The sequence below is a fragment of the Globicephala melas genome, chromosome 19, assembly GCF_963455315.2.
Source record: "Globicephala melas chromosome 19, mGloMel1.2, whole genome shotgun sequence".
In the NCBI taxonomy this organism is placed as follows: domain Eukaryota; kingdom Metazoa; phylum Chordata; class Mammalia; order Artiodactyla; family Delphinidae; genus Globicephala; species Globicephala melas.
The window spans coordinates 60,163,875-60,184,085 of record NC_083332.1 but is presented as its reverse complement, the minus strand read 5'-3'; the positions used below and the strand labels follow the sequence as shown (position 1 = coordinate 60,184,085).

Sequence of the window (20,211 nt, the reverse complement as noted above, 5' to 3'; positions counted from 1 at the left end):
AAAAGAAAACACTAAAAATACATCCTACACAGCAGAATCTTCATCTTATTGCTGACATTCAGGCAGCATCCACCAGTCCTGGGGTTTTCAGCTCCTACCCTCCAGTCCATGTTTGTGTACCCTCCCTCGGAAGCCAGAGCCTCCAGAGACACTGTTGGGGTTCCGAGATATAATCCCAGGCTCCCTTTTCTTATTACACTGTTTGTTTATCCCCCCCCCCCAGTAATCCATTGAACCAGTCACTGAGAGGTTAATGAAAAAACAACTTTATTCACAGAGGCTGAGACTTCGGGATAACAAAATATCGAATGACGGCCCTTCCACCACATTTTAAGTTAATCACAGTGATCCTGGATCTCAACAATAGGATCTCATCAAAGTTCTTAACATCAAGGACCCTGAAGCTCGGCCGCCAAAGTGTTCCCACCAGCCCAGGCAGAAAGCGGTCGTGGATGCACGTGTGGGTCGGTAGCACACGCCTTCAGGATGAATTCTCAGTAAGTCGGCTCTGTGCCTACTAGTTACTAAATTATTCTGCCTGTCCAAAATATCCAACATATTAACCAACAGGCTCTCCTGATGTAAAGTTTGTGTTCATTTTTATATGTCCTGGAAACTGCTCTAAAAAATGCAGAGACTGTCTCCACCTCCCTCCAAGAACTCATGGCTTATTGTGCTTTTCCCACATCAGATAAAATTAAAGTAACTTGGAGGTTCAGGAAATCAAGTTTCAGAACCACCAAAACAACCCAAAGAGAGATACCATAAGAGGTTAGATGCATTTCCCAAAAGTTTCAAGCTGTACCGGGCTGTGAAAAATCTCAATTTTCGTCACCAGATCTTTGTCTCAGCCCCCTGCCTTCCCGCCCACCCCTCACACCAGACTTCCAGTCACCTCCATAGGTGTTTATTTAGCTGCAAGCTCTGGGCCTGCCTGGTTGGGGCTTAGAGGGAGGAGCCAGTTGCAGTCGGCTGGGAAGCCTCCCACCAAGCCTCCTGTTCCTTGGGGTCCAGAGAGCCGCCTCCACAGACACCAGTGGGCTCCCTTACTCTTGCTGGCACTAACCCATCTCTCCCTCTACTCGCTTTCCGTGTGTTTGTTTCACCCAGCTCTTTTGATTAAAAGTAGTCCTTCACTACACAATTCTGGAAAATGTAGCAACGGTCAAGCCTAGATCTTGAAAAAAAAAACATGGAAGTGGAAAATCTTCTGCTGTCTTAGACATCTTCGCTCCCCCTCACACACTTCCGGTGTCTCCAAAAATCTTTCGACCCTTAAACAAAAAAGCAAAGAGATAGGAGGCTGGCTATTGCTGGTAACATGCGTTGGAGAACATGTGTATTGATTAACAAGCTATCATAATGCAACAAAATGCTAAATGATACAGAGTGCACTTTCGTAATAGAAGTTGTTAATACAGATGTTTTCAGAGGGCAATCCTTACAGTAAGAAGAATCAAGCATTTTAGCCAAAGAATATAGCATGTTCCTTTTACTATCTAGAAAGGAAAAGAGAAAAATTCTCCCTGGACTTCAGGGACAAACCCAGCTGTGAACACCCATCACCCCGACGAGCTCAAAGCCAAGGCCCAGGCCACAGTGACAACCGAGCTGGTGATGGTCAGACCGTGGCTCTCAGATAGGAAGGACCACACTGCGGCCATGTAGCTGCCCTCGGGTTGTCTGCGCCCTCCCGTTCCCCAGACACGCAGGGCCTGTCTGGGTAGCCAGTGGGACCGACCTAAGGTCAAGGCATTTTCCTGCTCCCACAGTAGGAGGTCTGAGATGCCCAAGTCCCAGCGTGGGCAATGTCTTTTAAATCTCCGAAGCTGCTCCGGGCTCTGGGAAGGTCCGCCTTGCAGGAGGCAGGGGAGTGTGCCCATCCCTGCGCAGAGGTTGCTACTACTTCCCAGGAGTCGGCAGAGGAAATCATTTTTTAAAAAACACGCGACTTCTTCCTCCAGCGGTGGGAGTCCTGGTTGCTCACAAGAAGCTCAGACCAGGGCAGGGAAAGATCAGGCACTGTTTGCTTTACTGGAAATGAAGCACCGTGTCGGGGAGCTGCAGAGGGAAATAGGAGAGGAAGGGGATCCCGAGCTGGTAAAAGCCGCCCTGGACGTGCGGGTCGAGCATCAGGGAAGCGTTGAAAGGTGGCCGGAGGCCGGAGGAGGTGGCCAGAAGCGAGGCGCCCAGACAGCCGCCGGGCCCCTGCTTGGCGCCCCCCGGGAGCTCGCCCCCTCCAGCCGGATTTTGCCCCTGCCGTCCCGCCAGGATGCTGTCTATGCTGAAGCTCTTGGACTTGTCCGAGCTCTTCGGAGAGCTGCGGGAGGCGGGGCGCGGAGGGGACCGCGAGCCATCCACCGTGCGCGCGGGCTGGCTGGCGGCCACGGCCGCTGCGCCCTGGAGCGCGTCGCCTGCGTCCCCAGAGGGCGACGCGGGCCTGGGCCAGTGGAGGGACGCCGGAGGAGAGGAGCCTTCCCGGAGGGGCGAGGGGCGCGCAGGCGCTCCCTCGTGGATGGGGGTCGCGGAGCGGGGGCGCGCTCCCCCTCTCCCCACCTCCGGCTGCGCTTCTGCGCCGCGCTCCTGCAGCTCGGCGCGGGCCCGCTTGGCCTCCGGGCCTCCGGGGCCCGGCTTGGGCTTCCTCTTCCGGCGCCGGTAGTTGCCATTCTCGAACATATCCAGGCAGCGAGGGTCCAGCGTCCAGTAGCTGCCCTTGCCGGGCCGCCCTTTCTCGCGGGGCACCTTGACGAAGCAGTCGTTGAGCGAGAGGTTGTGGCGGATGCTGTTCTGCCAGCCCTGTCGGTTATCCTGGTAGAAAGGGAAGCGGTCCATGATGAACTGGTAGATGCCGTTGAGTGTGACCCTCTGCTCAGGCGCATCCTGGATCGCCATGGCTATGAGCGCGATGTAGCTGTAGGGCGGCTTCTGGGGGGGCTCCACCCGGCCCGACGCCGCCAGAGCGGCCGCGGGGGCGAAGGCCAGAGGCAGCCCGGGTCTCTCGGGGCCGTACAGATAGAGCATGGGAGAGGCGGCCAGAGCAGGCAGCCGGGGACTGAAGAGGTGGCTCATGGCGAGTGGGAGCCCGCGCTGCGCTCCGGCGTCGCAGGCGACCCAGGCGGCTTAGGGACTGTGCCCCGCGCCGCAAGGGCCCTCCAGGGGAGCCTGCCCTGCGCCTGCCTCCCGCTCTGCCGCTCTCCCCGGCGGCTCGGGGCTCTGTCCCTTCTTCATGGCTTTAAAAATGTTAAATAATTGTTGTAAGTTTGCTATTATATGTTGACTTAGCGCTGGAAAATAAATTGTCTATGATAAACAGTCGCTGTGTTCTCAGCCCACCCACATTAATTAAAATTTCATTGCTGAAAAACTCCAAGCTTTTCCCTCCACGTGTCTTTTTGATACCAGCCAATCGGTTTCGGGGTTATTCCTTCATTTGTTTATAGAATTAGTCTGTTGATAAGTCCGCCCACCCAAGTTGAATCAAGCTGTGTTTATTTGGAAAAATTTCCGGGCACCCAATATATAAACGCACTGATCTGATGTTTGAAATATCACGTCCACCCCTTGACGCTGTAAGCACACACAGTCAGTGAGGCAGGATGTGGATAGCGGTGGCTCAGAGCGGGGTCTGCCAGGCCAGGAAGGAGAGGTGCGGGGGGAGGGGCGCAGGGGTGAGTTTTACCTCTGGCCTGGGGGAGCCCCGAAGTCCCATGGCCTCCCACAAAAGATCTTTTCTTCTCCCAGGCTTAGTAGGAAATGTAGAGATGACACAGTCTCATAAAATGCCTTCTGAGGTCTTTTAAGAGCTCTTAGATATTTTGGCGGGGGAGAGGAGATAGACGGGAGTCTGATTAGAAGAGGATGCAGCCCTCCTTGGAGAGATCCTTGGGATGCCCCAGAGGAGCTGGGGGGTGGAGGCGTACTCCCTGGGGGCCTAGCATCCCGAAAGGGGCAAACCTCGGGGCTCCCTGGGGACCTGGGGAAGAGGACTCCAGGAGCCCAGTTTCTCCCGAAGCCAGTGGCACAGGGCACTGAGAGTTGGAGAGGGCGTGCAGTACCGGGTCCGTGGCTTAGTTGGGGAGGTTTCAAAGTAAACCCTTTTGGAGAGCTGAGGGGGAGAGACTAAGATCTTTCTGATGGGCCTGAGATTGCGAGGAGGAGCACCATAAAAGGGGAACTTGGCAGCTGGTGCAGCAGAGCTGGTATTTGTGAATGCGGGTCCTTGCTTTATATTCTGTGCTTTCCTGTTTATAACAAGGAGGGGGTTATAACAACTTTACAAGTGCACGCAGCTGGCCCGTGATTACATTAAGCGTTTGGGAAGCCTGCTCGCTCTCCCGCCGCTCCCCTCCCCACTCACCCTGGGGTGTAAGCACTCCCCACCCGGTCTCATTTTACATTTAGCCACGTCCCGGTTTGAATCAAAAAGCCTGAATGATGCTGACTTAGAAGGAGGTGTCTCCCCCTACTCCACCGCCTTGGAGGGGTGGCACGTAACGTGACTAGTGCCTGTTTTACCACCTTTGCTGAATATATTTTAAAAGAAAGAAAGAAAAAGCTTGGGATAACTGAATTAACGTTTCTTGAGTCAACCGTGTGGATGCCAAAGAGAAGGCAGAGGAGTGAGGACGGCAGGTGAGGGTTGTAACGGCCCTCGAGGCTCCACGGCAATTGGGAAGACACGCACTAAACCTGCGTTAATGAGGGAGGGGCCTGTCTGCTGCTGCTGTCACAGAGAGGCGACCCTATGCTGGGGACCGGCTGCCACTGCTCAGGTCACCCCTGAACACGGAAAAGCAGGGAGAATCCCACTCTACAATGCGGAATCCAGAAAGTAACCCATGTGTTTGGGGGTTCCGAATAGACTGCAGGGGACCCGGTACGTTTGAAATACCAAAAAGGAAGTCACGGTCAGGGTCGAAAAACCGGTTTGGGGGCAGGCGGGGCTTGAGGGACAGCCAGGTCAGGCCCTGGGACACAACCAGGCCTCCGTCCCCAGCGCTGCAATTCTAACTTATGCCCAGTGTCCCGCCTGGCCTGGTCCCGGCTTTGGTCTTGAGGATGGCCCTCTAGCCAAGAGGGGGCGGGGCGCTACCTTCTCTCTGGATCCCTGGCTTTCCTCGGAGCCCCCCTTTCAACCCTGGGATGGAAAAACAACCTCAATGTCGGCGCTTTTGCAACGCACGGGTACCACAGTCGCCGGAGTCACCCAACCCCTCCAGACCAGAGCGCCCCCTGCAAGCTCAAGTTTGGATCCAGCCTCGGTGCCGGCTCGAACAGACCCAGAGCCAGACCCAGAGCAAGAGACAAACCGGTGTTACTGCGCGGAGCCCCCACCTCCGCTCCCGGAGCCCTTCCTGGAGTTTCCCAGGCACCCAAAGTCCAGCACGTACATCCTTGCCTTTCCGGAAAGGCGCGCCACCGCAGCGCTCCTTCTAAACTCTAAGGCAAATCGGAGCTTGAATTCGTACAATAATAAACACCGCCCAATTTGGGCATGGGCGGGACGCAGGCGGAGACACGCGCAGCTGGTGGGCAGGGCACTGATAGTAAAGAAAAAACAACCCCAGTTCTAGTCGCGGTCTGGAGAGGCGAGCCCCACGTGCTTGCAGCAGTTAGCAACCTCTCTGAGAGGTTTCAGCCGCAGGACTCCGGCAGGGCTCCCTAACCCGGCTCCGGCAGGGGGAAGAATCCTGGGCTCCCAGGTGAAGTGTGTAACTTGAGCTTAGGAGGGGACGCTGCAGGAAGGAGCCCCGCGCTGCGGCTTATTTCCGGGGAGCGCAGGGAACAAGCACCGAGTGTCCGAGTGTGGATGCGCCCTCGTGCGGAAGCTCTGTCGGGTGAGGACCTATCGGAGGCTCGGTGGGGGGACCAGCTGAGCCTAGGAGACAGCCGGGCAGACTGGGTGACTCAGAGAGCCAGATGGAGACGCCGAAAGTTCCCTGCAGGTTCATAGGTCTTCAAATCCCAGAAAAGCACATTCATCTCTGAAGTCAGTGGGAGTGCGTCTTCCAGATTGCACGAAAGCCCTGAAATCATGCTTCCGGAAGGACCGTGGCAGTTCCAGCTCTGGGGCCCAAGCACAAATTGGGTTCAGTGTGGGATGAGGGCGGAAAGTACCATTCCCAGCCCCCTGGCAGAAAGCCTGCTCCTTGGGCAGGCCAGGCACTAGCCTGGACCAAAGAGGCCTCACAATAAAAGTCTTCGGAGGAGAGACAGGAGTTCCTCCCATGCCCCGCTCCCATCTACCCTTCTTCTGCTTCACCGGTAAATAAAGAGCAGACATTCAAGCTAACGATGATCTGCGCCATATTCCCAAATATCTGCCTCACTTTTCTACGTGTGAAGATAGTTAAGGAATTGTATATATATTTGAATGAATGAATGATTCATTCATTCAGTTGAATGAACGAATGATTCTACCATATGTTTGAGAAGAGTGAGGATGGAAGGATGCAAGGTCACCTTAATGACAAAATGTGGGCGAGGATGATGATAATAAGGGTAATACGAACAACTAACTATGTCTTGAACACTACTGTGTGCTGGCACCGTTCTAAGTGCTTTCCTTGTATTGTTACTCCATCCTCACAGTAACCCTAAGAAACAGAAACATTTATCGTTCCCATTCTGCAGATCAGGCAACTGAGGCCAGGAAGTTAACTCACCTCAGGTCTCCTAGGAGGAAGTGTTCCAAACACAGGAAGACAATCGCATTATAATAGCTACTGTGTGTGGTTCTTGAGAACCCTGGCAGCATCTATGGAAGATGCGAGGATGGATTCACCCATTTTACAGATGGTGAAACTGAGGCCGGGCACGGAACACCGGAAAACAACGGAGGTAGTAAACGGAACAGGGATTGGAACCCACACGGTGTCCTCTAAAGGGGGATTCTCTGAGGTCTGACACCCTCAGGTGAGCACAGAAGCTGAGTACTGTGTGTCTGGAGTAATCAAAGGGCAAGGGGACCCTCTGGAGAGGAGGGATGAGTGCCCCACCCCCAGAGCTGGGAGATTTGGGGCATTGTAAGTAGGAGACCCAGAGTCCTCACATCCTGCCAAAACCCAGGACACCCTCTCCTTCCCTACCCTCCTCTTCCACTTTGAAAGAATCTTAGAGCAGTGTCTTCTGCTTCTCTCAGGGGAAGTGAGCCATAAAGGGAATGGTTGGCCAGTCAGCTGATGCTGATTGAAGCCCAGAGAAGAGGGGCAGTTAGGGCCCGGGCACCACCCTGCCCAAGCACATCAGCATTTAGCCTGATATATGCAGTTAAGTGAGACCAAAGAATCCTTGCTCTTCTGTTATCCAGGTAAATCCTAATAGCTAACAGCCCTTACCATGGACTGGATGTTATCGAAGCACGTTCCCCACGGGTGTTGGGTTCCTTAATCCTCACGATAACCCTATTTGATGATCCCGTTGTTTTTTCAGTTGAGAAATGGGCTCAGAGAGCCTGAGGTAGCATGCCCCAGGTCACGGGCACCCTCAGTCGGCCTGTGCGCGGTAGGGCCCGAGGTGGTGCCTGTGGATTTGGCTTAGAGAGAAAATCTCCATCGGGGAACCCATCTGGAAAAATAACATGAGGGCAGAGAGAGCGCCCAGAGGGGCTGCTGGAAAGGGAAGGTCCAGGATCAAGGGCCACCGAGCCTCCGTGAGGTCAGAACGGCCTCCCTGGCCTCCATGACCTCCCAGCCTGGGTGGGCGTATGGAGTGAGCACAAAGCCCTCCCCGGGCTCCCCAACTCCATTCCCTTAAAGGGACCATCAATGCCAGCAAGTCCATCGAGCTGTCCTCCCACCCCCTTCCCCTGTTCCAGCCTTCACACACTCACAGCCCCAGCATAAAGTCCCCACGGACCTGACCCAGGAAGAAACGCAGCGCCAGAGAGGCACCTTCAAGAATCCACCTCTACCCAAGCTATGTCTGTCTGCTTCTGCTGCAGAACAGAAACGTTGCAAAAGCCAGAGAGGGAAAGGCTTGCATAAGTGGAGGCGGTGGCGTCTTCCCAGGTGTAGCCGCGGCTGCCCAGCCTTCCCAACTCCCTGAAACTTTCCACCCCCTTCCCTACATGCCTATGTCAAAAAGCAAACATTTCAAATGCCTTGGTGAGCTGAGGCCGGGCAAAGAAGGAGGCAGGCAGGCAATGCTTCTCAGCGTTTGGGAAAGCATTTCAAGTATGTGGTGCTAACAGGCACTCGGAGGTGGCTCTGACCAGGGGGTCCCGCTGGCCTGGAGTCTGCCCCCCACTCCCCAGCCCCCCCTGGCCTGGCTGCACCCAAAGGCGGCCCTACTCTCCACTCATCCACTCCCACCACGCCCTGACCGACCCGGCACGAGCACGTGGTCCCGAGGACGCAGGCACACATCCCCTGAGACGCCCGCCCGGTGCGGGCTCCCAGACCCCAGTGCATTCTGCTTATTCGTCACGGGAGTCTCTTCTCGGTGTCACTCTCTCCACTCACCTCAGCTTTATGGTTATCAATAAATTTCCATTGGCCAACCTGGCCCAACACCCCCGTCCAGATTTCTGGATTGGGGCTGGGGCTGAGGATGGAGGCGGCGAGTACTCGGCCACTGGGGACCTGGGAGCTCTGCTCTGTGCTTTGAGTGAAGCTCACAAGCCTCTCCCAGGCCCAGAGGTGATCCCACCCACCCCCCAGGCAGTCTTGGGGTAAAGGGCAGGAGATGGACCTGGGAAGATTTATGAGCCAAATGCTGAAGTTCCCAGGACCCTGCATGTTCTTCTCCCACTAACTTCTGATATTCACTTCTTGCGAGCAGAGCAGGGGAGTGGGGATAAGCGAGGGCCCATCGCAGGAGCCGGCGATGCAGGAAAAAACATGCCTGCTGCCCTGAAATGCCCTTGCACTCACCTGCTCATTTTAGATGAGAAGGCCAAGGCGAGGGAGGGAAGGACTTTGTTCACACAGAGAGATGTGGTCCTCTAACCCCTAGCCCACTGCTCCAGCAACTCGAGGATGCGTGGCGCTACCGATTTTGGCGTCCTCGAGGACAAGCCACTTGAACCAGAGCAGTGAGGGCTGCCGGGCCACAGACCCAAGACTGGCCGTGGGAGAAGCCCAACTTTCGGCCTCTCTCCCTGAAAGCAGTGAGCCTGGGTGTCTCTCCGAGACTTACAAGAAGCATGGCTCCTCCAGTTGCGGCCTCTCCAGGGCTAAGAACAACGTGCAGGATGCTCAAAGGCCACTGGGTCTCTTTGGCGGCCTTTATCTGTCAAAATTGGACCCTGGTTAGAGACACAGTCCACCCAGCCAAGGCCAGTCGGGGACGCAGGGTTATCTCTGTGGGAAACGGTCTCTGTTGTAGTAGTCGGGTCCCTTCCATTTTATTTGCTGTATCTTTGAGACCTGCCCGGCTGTATCTCACTGGGTCAGGAAGAAACGTGGTTATCAGACGCAGCTTCACGCAAACTGCGTTCGGTGGACCACAGAGCCGCCTTAGCAAGGAGTCCCGGCAGACCTGCAATCTGGCCCTTCCAGCCCCGACCTCCTTTCCCCTTTTCCTGAAAGGCCCTGGGCCTCCCGAGGAGAGCGGCGGAGGAAGGAGCGGCGAGCGGATGGAGACGTGGAGCCGGGACGCCCCGCGCAGTCTCTGCGCGACGGGGGCAGACGCGTAGGGTGGCGCGAAGACCAGCAAGGCAGCCGGCGGCGCCTGGGCTCCGCGCTCAGTCCCGGCGTCCGGTCTTTCCCACTCCGCGGAGCAACGGACGCCCCAGGCCACTGAGTCCCGAAGCCTCTCGGGCTGCTGCAGGCCGGGACTGAGACTGGCTCCGAGCGCAGGGCCTCCCCCCCACCACCGCCCACCCCACACGCGGCCGGCCTCCAGGCGCTTCCCGCACTCCCGGCCTCCTCGGCCCAGGGCCTGACTCGCCTCCATTCTGCCGCCTCCACAGGCCTGGATAACTCCTCCAACAGTCCCCAGGTGGCCACGTTCCCCGGGGAATGGAAGGGCCCCTCGCCGTGGCCTCCGTGAGCTACCCGCTCAGGTGAGCGGCCCACGCACAGCGGGGACTTCTTTAAGAGGCTTTCCCAAAGGTAGGAGACCCCAGCGCGGTGTCAAGGGCAGATCAGATCTCTGACCCCGTGGTTCCATTTCTCTCTCCACTGTTTTCCATGTGTCTCTGAGACCTCCTCTGAGTTCTAAATCTTAAGGTGAGGGCAGCCTTTCAGGGAGGACTCTGAAATATCTGGGGAAGCAGAAAGCCAGCTAGAACACTCTCCTCGAGGGGAGCAAAGTGAAACCCCAGTGCCCGAGTCCGCAGTGAGCGATCTGCAGCCTCATTCGGCAGCTCAGAGAATGGTCTCAGGGGTCTCTCCCTCCCTCTCTCTGGTGCATCCCACTCAACTGAGCACCAAGGACCCGGGGGCTCACCACTCCTACGGTCATGAAAAGGAATAAAATGCAATCTTTAAGTCTTAGCCAGGTGCCACCTCTGGGGCCACAGATTGAAAGAAGCTGTGTTGCACATATGGGGGAAATTATTATGCTCAAACTTCCCCCAATTCGATTTCAGCATAACACAGAGACAAAATGCCGTGTTAAAAACAACATAACGCCCAGGTTACATTCAAGGCTACTGCATCCAGCAAGATCACCTTCTGGAAAATCATCATCTCCTGAAGTGTTAAGTTCACAGGAGCTGCGCTCTAGGCAAGGTACGAGTGCCTTCTCACCTGCTGGGCTGGGAAACTAATTCCCAACTTGGAGCTCTGGACCCCAAAGTCACACACAGAGACCAAGAGGGGAGTTGCGTGTTTTGGTCAGTGAAACAGATAGTAACGCCATCCCGCCTCCCCTGCGCAGCCGCACCTCACAAAGGCTGCATGGCTATTTAAAATTTGAAGGACAAGGTGTCAACATTGAAAAGAAAAATAATCTATTATTTAAAGTCCTGGAAAAGTTGACAAATTTAAAACTCTAAAAGCACTGTAAATTATTTTTGAAGTGCGACGAGGCTTTAAAATTTTTCACTGCAGTAGGGTAAACACTTAGAAATCAAATCCAGAAGTGAAGAGGTCAAAGATTCACCTCTGATCTGGTCACCGCCAGGGATGGTCATTAAATGGTACAGAATCAATCCCCTTTGGATTTCCGCCATCCGGGTTCAAATTCTTTTCTGGAGAACTATTAAAGTGGGGAAGGAAGTCCGTATTTTAGGAAACTGAGGAAAAGCAGGACTCCCCCTGGTTTGTTGTCAGCTAATGGAAAATGTTTATCCTCCTCTCCCTCACCTCCTAAATTGGAGATGGCTGGACACTGGGATGGAATGGCACTGTTTGTTTTGACTATTGGCATGTTTTTCTGCGTTTAACAAAATGCATTACAGCAAATGTCATTACGGCTCACAGCCCTTCAGGCAGCAACGTCCAAGCAGGACTGTTTCTTGATTGCCTCAGTCAGGGTGGGATTCTGAACTAATCGAAAGCCTTTTGTGACACTGGCGGGACAACAGGGGAGTTCCCCCAGTCTTCTGTGATCATCCTTAGATGTCTATACATTTACCCACCTGTGTAACAAAAATAATCAAAACAGGTGGATTTGTGAACACACCTGGTTTTTAAAAATTCGAGCATACAAACACACTGTCCGGACTTTGGGCAGAAAAACAACATGGGTTTATTTTAAGGCAAGTACAACAATTAAGACCACATAAGACAAACACAGGTCAAGTTAAATTTTTAGTGTTTTTTTTTTTTCTTTTAGGAATGCTGGGGGAGGAATCTACTATACAACACCATCACACTTTGTAAATAAAAAGTATCAGATACTTGACTTTATCCGCCAACAACAACAAAAAATAAATTACTTTCTTGTTTTGTAAAAGACCTACAACTGGGAGAAGAATTATATCTCATAATTGTACAGGGGGGGAACCCCGCATAGGTTTCTTGAATTTTCACTTTGGCAGTTAGAAATGGTCGGGCAAGATGAGAAATTATCCAGTGAACTCAACTTTAAATATTATATTAATGGCTCTGAAAAACAACAAAAAAACAGCCTGATTACAAATCCACAATTTGTACAGCACGGTTAGAGAAATTTAAAATTACACACAGCACATACATAATCTATAGAGACCCCCATAGACCTATGGGGGTCTCTACAGAGAATCATTACTGGATCGCTATGGGATTTGGTCCATAAGTTATAATTTTTGAAACCCCGAGTGGAGCAGTGAGCACAGCCATCCTGGAAGGGGAGGGGGATTTTAAAATCATTATTCATTTCGTTGGGCCGCGTCCCTGTACTGGGGCCTCTTGGGATCTCAGAAACGGGGCGGCGAATTAAAGTTACCTGCAGCTTCGCAGAGGGCTGAGGCTGGCGCGCGCGCTCTGTGCTCCCGGGTCTGCGGAAAAAGCGGTGGGCAAGTTTGGGTTCTTTTTGCGTCTCCGCAGCCTGAACTGTTTGAGAGGGTCGCGTCTGGGAGGCGAAGCCAGAGCGGGCCAGGGCAGAGGAGGGCCGGGGCAGGTCAGTATTTCGTGCAGTCATAGGAATATGGAGCTGCGTGGCGGTAGAGAGAAGGCGTAGATCTGTAGGGCAGCTGACAGCTCGCGTTGCTGCTCACCTGGGGTTCCCCGAGGGTCGAGTTCTCAATCCCCAGCCGGTGGGAGTTGAACATCTCCCTGACGTTAGGGAAAGTCTGCTGCTGGGCTGCGAACGTGTGGCCGGAGAGGTGGTTGAGGTCCCCGCTGTGGTTCAGATACCAGGACGCCGCCTGGGCCGCGGCGGCCCCGGGCTGCGGCGCCGGCTGGGGCTGGGGAGCCGGCGGGGGCGGCGGCGCCTGCGGGTGGTGGTGGCCGTGATGCTGGTGGTGATGGCCGGCGGCGGCGAGCGCGCCCTCCTGGCCGGCGGCGAGGTTGAGGGCGCTCAGGGGCGATGTGGGGCCGCTCGGGTGGTCCGAGAGGGCCTCGTCCAGCGCGGGCGGGACGCACATGTGCGCCGGCCGCTCGGCCCCGGTGTACAGGCTCATGGCGCGCATGCTGCACTGGTAGCCCCCGGCGCCCGCAGCCTCCAGGCCCTGCGCGCACGGCTGGCCGTAGGCAGCGGGCGGCGCAGCGGCGTAGGGCAGAGCCAGCGGCGGCACCACCAGGCCCGCGCGCCCGGCCGCGGGGCTCAGCTCGCCGCCCGGCGGCGACGTTCGCAGCGTCATGATATTCTCCACGCTGAAGCCGGGCAGCCCGTTGGGCGCGCCTGCGTGGTGCTCCGGCAGCGAGCCGTCGGGGGAGCCGGCGGGCGTAGAGGCCGCGCTGCGTGGGCTGCCCTGCAGCGCACTCTCGGGGCTCAGCGTCTCCACCTTGGTGATGACCGGCAGCGCCGGCGACGCCGCCTCGCTCTTGATCACCACCTTCTTCTCGGCCTCCTTGGGGGCGTCCGCTAGTGGGGGGGCGGCCGGGGCGCCCTTGGACGCCGCCGGGGGCGGCTCCTTGAGGTGGGCCCGCTCCTCCTTCTCCTTGGGCACGTCCTTCTTCTTGAAGCGCCGCCGGCGCCGCAGGAAGCTGCCGTTCTCGAACATGTTGTAGGAGTCCGGGTCCAGGGTCCAGTAGCTGCCCTTGCCAGGTTTCTTGTCGTCGCGGGGGACCTTGACGAAGCACTCGTTGAGCGAGAGGTTGTGGCGGATGCTGTTCTGCCAGCCCTGCTTGTTCTCCCGGTAGAAGGGAAAGCGATCCATGATGAACTGGTAGATGCCGTTCAGGGTGATCTTCTTCTCGGGCGCGTTCTGGATCGCCATGGTTATGAGCGCGATGTAGCTGTAGGGCGGCTTCACGAGGTCCTTGGGCGCCGCGGGCTGGTGGTGGTGGTAGGGCGCGTAGGAGCGGCCCATGCCCGCGCCGTACTGCTCCGGGTGCCCCGAGTAGACACCCATGGGGCTGGCCATGCCTCCGTAGCTGCCCGCCGCCCGGTAGTAATTCTGCTCGCTCAAGTAGGGCACCACTCCCAGGGCGTTGGGGTCGGACACAGAGTAGCGCGCCTGCATGCTGCGTCCGAGACGGCTAGCCACCGCCTGCGCGCACGGACCGCGAGGAAGGCCCTACGAGAGCGAGCGCGAGCGAGAGAGCGCGAGAGGGAGGAAGGGAGCCTGCGGGGGGGAACCCCGGGCGCCTAGAAGCCTCAGGGGTGAGCTGGAGGAGGCGCCGGGAAGGGGCGCCCGCCTTTGGGCCGGGAAGGGCGCTCTCTTTCAGCGGACCGGGCGGAGCAGCATCCTGGAGGGCGCGCCCGGGCGAACGCAGCGCCGGCCCCCGCTCGCTCGCCCGCTCGCTCTCGGGACTCGGCGGGTGGCAGCCCGGGCGGGCGGCCGGGGACGGAGCGGAGACGCCGCGCGCGCGGTGGACCGAGGCTGGCCCCTCGGTCCGCGTCAGGAAGGGGAAGGCGGCTCTCCAAGCCCCCCCAGCAAATCGGCAGCCCTGAGGGTCGGAGAGCTGGGGTCCAGAGTGCTACCCTGCCGAGCCCGGAAAAAGAGGCGAAGTCCCTTTTAGGGAATGGGAAAAGTTTCAAAAGTCTTCTTGCTGAAAGCGAGTTTTTACTTTCCTCCAGCCACGCCCCCTCCGGGAACTTTGGACCAATAACCCGGCCGCTCTGGGGACTTGGGACCAATCAGGACGAGGAGCGCCGGAATCCGTCGGCTCTAAGACCCAGCCGCGCAAAACCAGACTTCTGCAGCTCAGTCTTAACTTGAAAAGATTTTTTAAAAAGTTATATCTTATTAAAATTTATTTTATTATCACATTTTGGTTAATGGGCCCACGTGCCCAGAGCAAAAGAAAAAAACAAAAAAAACCCCGACGCTCCTTCGCAGATAAAAGTCAGTTTGAGATATAAAATCGAATTGATTAATGTAGTCCAGTATCTCCCCAAAGACGTTGTAAGTAGCAAAGAACCTGGGACTATTTTTCTTATTAATGAGTGATGAGGCAAATAATTAGATTTCCTAATTATCGGGGTCCAGGTGTAATGGCTTCCAAGTAAACGTGCTGGACTGGAATGGAGGAGCCTCCGCTGTATGTTGTCATTATTTAAGCAAATAATTAATAATCAACGGGAAGTTTCCAGGTTCAGGGCAGTCAAGAATAACCTATAAAGGTTTTAGAGGCAAATTATAGAAACCGAGTGCCCCTCACCCCAACCTGAGGAGGCAGGCCGAGGCGTCTATAGGGGAAAGGCGAAGTGGGGAAAGTAGCGACATCTTGACGATATAATCCTCTGAATTCGCCGTGGATTCAGTAAATCATCCACGACATCGGGAGCCGTTTTGTGGGGTTTGGGGAAGAGAGTGAAATAATTCTGTTCATTTCCCCCTTTCCCCTCCCGCGTAGACGCTTGCAGCCCACCAACTCCAGCTTCGCAGCGTGTCTCCCTTTTCCCAGAGATAAATTCCCTTTGACAGGCTGACTCCCGCGCTCCCCGAAGATGGGAACAATGCACCAGCCACCCGGCCCCGGGAAAGCCGGGTTCCTCTGCGCGCGAGGAGAAACCCGAGCCGCACCCCGCGCCCTGCACTCTGAGCCCTGCGCTCCGCGCTCTGCGCTCCGCTGGGGCTTCGCGCTGGACGCGCGTCCGTAGAGCGGGTTCCCGACCGGCGCCCCGCCGGCTGGAACCCACAACCCTGGGCGCAGCTCTTGCTTCCAGTTCCTGGAGAAGCCCCTTGGGATTCTCCAAGTTAACTTTCTGTATTTCAGTCTTTTCTGTTTGGCTGTTGTTTGATAAGGTGATTTGGGCACTGGGGCTCCGCGAGAGGATGGGGTAAGCGATTGCAAATGGTTAAAGACACCTCCGGAGATGGTATTATTCGGGATATCGACCTGGAGCGACTCGGAGATCCTCGCCCTTCAAAGCTTTCTCCTTCTCTCTAGGAGTCCCAGAAAGTTTGTTTATTTGTGGACTGAGTATTTATTTCTTCAACACCTCGAATAATCAGGTCCCCCTCCGCTCGCTTCCCCGAAGGGGCAGGACATCTATAAGACGGGCTAAATGCTGGTCAGAATTCTTCTGGAAGTTGTCGGTCTGGTTGGGAAGGGAAGAAGACTTCGGATAAAACTTTTGTATTTCGGAATTCCTTTTCCCCTCCTCACTCTCCCATCAGTTGTTTATTAGATTCCCAGGAAAAGGGTTTGAGAGAATCTACGGTCAGTCTTATCTTTGGGGGAGGTGAGTAGAACGCACTGGGGATACTTCATTCATTTTCAATAACAGAACAAAAGAAAAACATTTATATGCATTCTCTTTGAATGGTATTATCTCCTGATAAATTCAAAATCAAAGGGAAAGTACAAAATAGTTTCCTATTACCTCGAATATTCTGCTTCTGAAACATTCGCTATATTTTTTTATGGGTGCTCTGGGTTCTTTCTCTAACTTGATTTTTTGGGGGGCAACGAAGTAAAATAAACTGCCCAGTCCTCAGCTCACAGGTGAATGGTTTGAGCGTTCTCCGCAACCCTCCAACTCCCACTACAACTTTATTATTTATTCATACCTCCAGTATTTTCACATCCATTAAAAAAAACAAAAAAAACCCAAAAAAACCTCTAGCAAAAAGTGTCTTTCTCCTGGAGTACGTGACAGGCAGCCCGAGTTCTCACAAGTTTACTGGAAATGCAAACTATTGATCAAGAAACACTCCTCAGTCTGTAGACTTCCTGGAGGAATATTATTTACTCTGCTTTTACGAGGTGCTTTAAGAAAAAAAGCCTTATCACAGCACAGGGCAAAAACCAAAATAGCTAAGGACCACGGAAAATAAATCCCAAAATGGCAGTTTTTGCCTGAGTTTATATTTACAAGGGTGTCCAGGTTTAAACCAATGACATCTGAAAAGAACTAGGCTGAATGGCCTAAATTATTACCCCCCCCCAAAAAAAAAGAGTGGGATGGGAAGGGAAAAAATCCTTATAATCAAGACAGAAAAGGTGAGAGAGACATTTTCCTTTGCCCCTGGAATTAGGTTTCTTCTCCGCTCGGTAGGACTCCGGGAGAGATGTTTGTTCAGGTTATTAAAACAACACCTTCCACACACCTGGACTTTGCAAAAACCATGTTTCCGATCTTTTCTTTTTCCTGCCAAGGTATTTTGGATTGGGGGCTGCTGATTTCTTCCTTTCTTGACCTTGCTGTCAGTGAGCCGAAAGCCAAATCGGGCCCCAGAGAGCCCTGTGCATTAGTAGAATAATAAGCGACGATAAAGGCAGAAGATATTCAAGTCACTCCCCCACCCCCGGCCCCGCGCCCCACCGCACAGAGTCCTTGCCTGGGCGCCGCGGGCTCCTGCACCTGGAAGCGGCTCGGGCGGACCTGTGGTGTTGGCGCCACCTTGAGGCCCATCAGGGAACTACTCTTGAAATAGTGGGGCGGGGTCGGGGGGAAACTCAACCATTCTGGTTACAATGGAGGTGCTGACACCTTATGGATGCACCTTAGCATTGCATGGCAGGAATAAAGTTCAAAATCTCTGAGAGAGAAAGGTAAATAAACTGTGCGCGGCGAGTCGATCAAGAAAATACAAAACATTTTCCATGGTTTTGCGATGTGTCAAGAACATGATGTGTTGGAAAACAGAAGTGTCTTTGAAACTGCTTGGGGAGCAAGAAATCCCCTCTAGGGAGACTCGCTGAGGTTTTAAGCAAATAAAACCTGCGCCTCTTAGGTGTCTACAAGTCTGGCTATATTCTTGCCAGAGTTGTTAACAAATTGCTCTCCTCGTGTCTTCCCAGGACAGCTGTCTTTCTGCCCGATGTGTGGCGTGAGTTTCAGGGAACTCATCAAAAATGTTTGGGCTGCACGTGTGTGCCTGACATTGGCTTTAACAACCCTTAACTTTAACCGAAGTTAAGGGAGACTTACAACACCTCTGCAGCCGCTTCTGCTTTTGAGGAACAACAGATCAGACAAGTGAAAGGATTTTTGTGTCTCTCCTCACTATTTTCAATACATTTCACTCCTGGGCTCATGAGGTTTTAGGGAAAGGGACCAGAAATGAGAGCCGTCTCAGTCTTCCGAAAGCTACTTGGGATCTGATGAACCCTTGAGTTCATCAGAGCCAATGCTGCTTCTTAGAAATCCATTGCAATCCAGCTCCTAGAAATTTTTTCCAGGACAAAAAGTGTGTGCCTGATGAAAACTGTCCAAACCACCGTTCACAAATGGTAGCACCATAAACAACAAAATAACAGGGGTAAGGACTGTTCTTGGTTAAAAGATTAAAGAAACTGAACAACTAAATGCAATATTTAATCCTAGATGGAGGAAATTTTTTAAAAACACTAATAGAGGAGAATACCTGGGGAAGTTTGAATATCATGTGTGTATTAGGTAATAATTTTTTATCAAGGTTAAAATTCTTGAGTGTGATAATTATATGTGGTCAAGTGAGAACATGTCTTGTTTTTAAAAGATGCATGTCAAAATATTTAGAGCTGATATTCATCATCTCTGCAACTTTTAAAAGATTCAACCAAGGGGGAGGGTGTGGACAGAGAGGAGAAGGAAAGAGAAAGTTATCTAAAATGTACTAAAATGCGGACAATTGCTGAACCCATGGTATGTGGGTATTCATTGTTTATTGGTCTTGCAATTTCTCTCTAAGTTTGAAATTTTTCAAAATTAAAGAAAAAGATTGGGAGAAAACCATCTTTGTTACTCTGGAAATTTAAAAAGGGATGTGACACAGAGCAAACATCTTTCCATGGAAGGAAATTAGGGTTTCCGTATTGCAAACACTAATGTAGGGGCCTAATTTGGCCCCCAATGTCCCCTTTCCTTGTGTTCTAGAAGTTTCTGGAAAACAATCTTGAACAACCATGGAGTTTATCACATTAACTTGTGGTTGTTTTAAAAAAATAACAACCAAACGCTGATTGTCTAAGGAGCTTATCTATCTGTATAATTCAAGCATCACCACAATTAATACCATCAAAATTGTAAGAAATCCAATAGAGCACTGTAGATGCTTCTGAAACAGAATATTAAAGATATACGTATGTTTCTTCTTAAAGAGAGTCAATTGCATGCCTCTTTCTGCTGCCCGTTGCATGCCAGTTCTATACAGTTGCCCTCATGCATGTTGCTATGCAATTGGTTGGCTTACACAGTGTATCAGTCAGTTGAGGCTGGTGTATGCTGCAGTAACAAACAACCGGAGTCTCACTGACTTCATCTTGAGCCAACCCCAGCTGGGTGTCACTCAGGAGCCTGGGTTTTCAAAGGCTGCCCCTCCTGTCACCTTGGCAGGGGCAGGAGAGGCAGATTCTGCCCTGGGAATTAAGTGTCCAAGTGACACATGGCACTTCTGTTCACAACTCATCGGCCTGGACAGATCATGTGGCCCCAACACACCCCTGGGGCAGGGAGTTCAGTCTTCCCTGGACCCAGGCAGATGGGTGAGCTGACTTTTGTTTAGCAGTCTCATGTCTGCCACACATGTCCTACCTCTCCAGGCAGCTAGTGACTCTGTCTTGTTTCTCTCTGCAGTCCCAGTGCCTTGCAGGGTACGTTGGGGCATAATAGTACACAAGAAGTGTTTATTGAACGAATGTATGACTTGTCCAAGACTTTCCTCCCTAATAAATAAGGGAAAATATAACGCATGCATACTGTGTGCCAAGATGTTCTGCCTGTGACATCTCATTTAATCCTCTTTTGGGGTAGGTACTGTTAATATCACCATTTTACAGGAGAGGAACCTTAGGTTTAGAGATCTTAAGTAACCACAGATTTTCAGCTACAAGTGAGAGAATCAGGATCTCTTAACCCATTAATTTCCTGCCTCTTTAAGATTAGGGTTAGCGTCTTGGAAATTAGAGTCAACTTAAAACGTTAAAATACAAACTTCTATATAAATAAAAATAGTCTATATGGAAACATACATTTATGTAATTTCATAACTATATATACACAGTCAATAGCGTATGCACGAAGGCATGACTTCTGAACACACGACTCAATGTCTGTGAAATTTTAGCTTCTTATACTACCACCTTGCAAGCCTAATTAACCCGGTAGGGTAAAAGGATTCATTATCAGAGTCTGCAAGAAGCGACTGCTCTCTGGGAGGTGCAGACAGGGCTTTGATTTTTGGACAGGGCAGGGAGAGAAAGAGATGAGGAGGCTGTATGTTTTTCACCGAATTTGCAGACTGTGGGATGTGTGTTCTGAGCCCCAGAGAATACACCAGACTTGGAATCACCGTCCTGCCTGAAA

General features: G+C 53.1%; 3 protein-coding genes across 3 annotated transcripts in view; 1 reads left to right on the top strand and 2 right to left on the bottom strand.

Annotated features, from left to right (window-relative positions):
- Nucleotides 1-3,311, top strand: part of C19H16orf95 (chromosome 19 C16orf95 homolog) — a 521,908-nt gene extending 518,597 nt beyond the window's left edge. The window contains 1 exon segment of the mRNA XM_060289339.1: nucleotides 278-3,311. The gene's annotated coding sequence lies outside the window, so the exon portion shown is untranslated.
- FOXL1 (forkhead box L1) lies at nucleotides 1,565-3,272 on the bottom strand. The gene has a single exon (XM_030849118.2). The coding sequence runs from the start codon at nucleotides 3,067-3,069 to the stop codon at nucleotides 2,032-2,034; it is 1,038 nt and encodes a 345-aa protein (XP_030704978.2). The 5' UTR covers nucleotides 3,070-3,272; the 3' UTR covers nucleotides 1,565-2,031.
- Nucleotides 3,312-11,625: 8,314 nt separating the features above from the next.
- On the bottom strand, nucleotides 11,626-13,996 carry FOXC2 (forkhead box C2). The gene has a single exon (XM_030849125.3). The coding sequence runs from the start codon at nucleotides 13,994-13,996 to the stop codon at nucleotides 12,491-12,493; it is 1,506 nt and encodes a 501-aa protein (XP_030704985.1). The 3' UTR covers nucleotides 11,626-12,490.
- Between the last annotated feature and the right edge of the window lie 6,215 nt (nucleotides 13,997-20,211).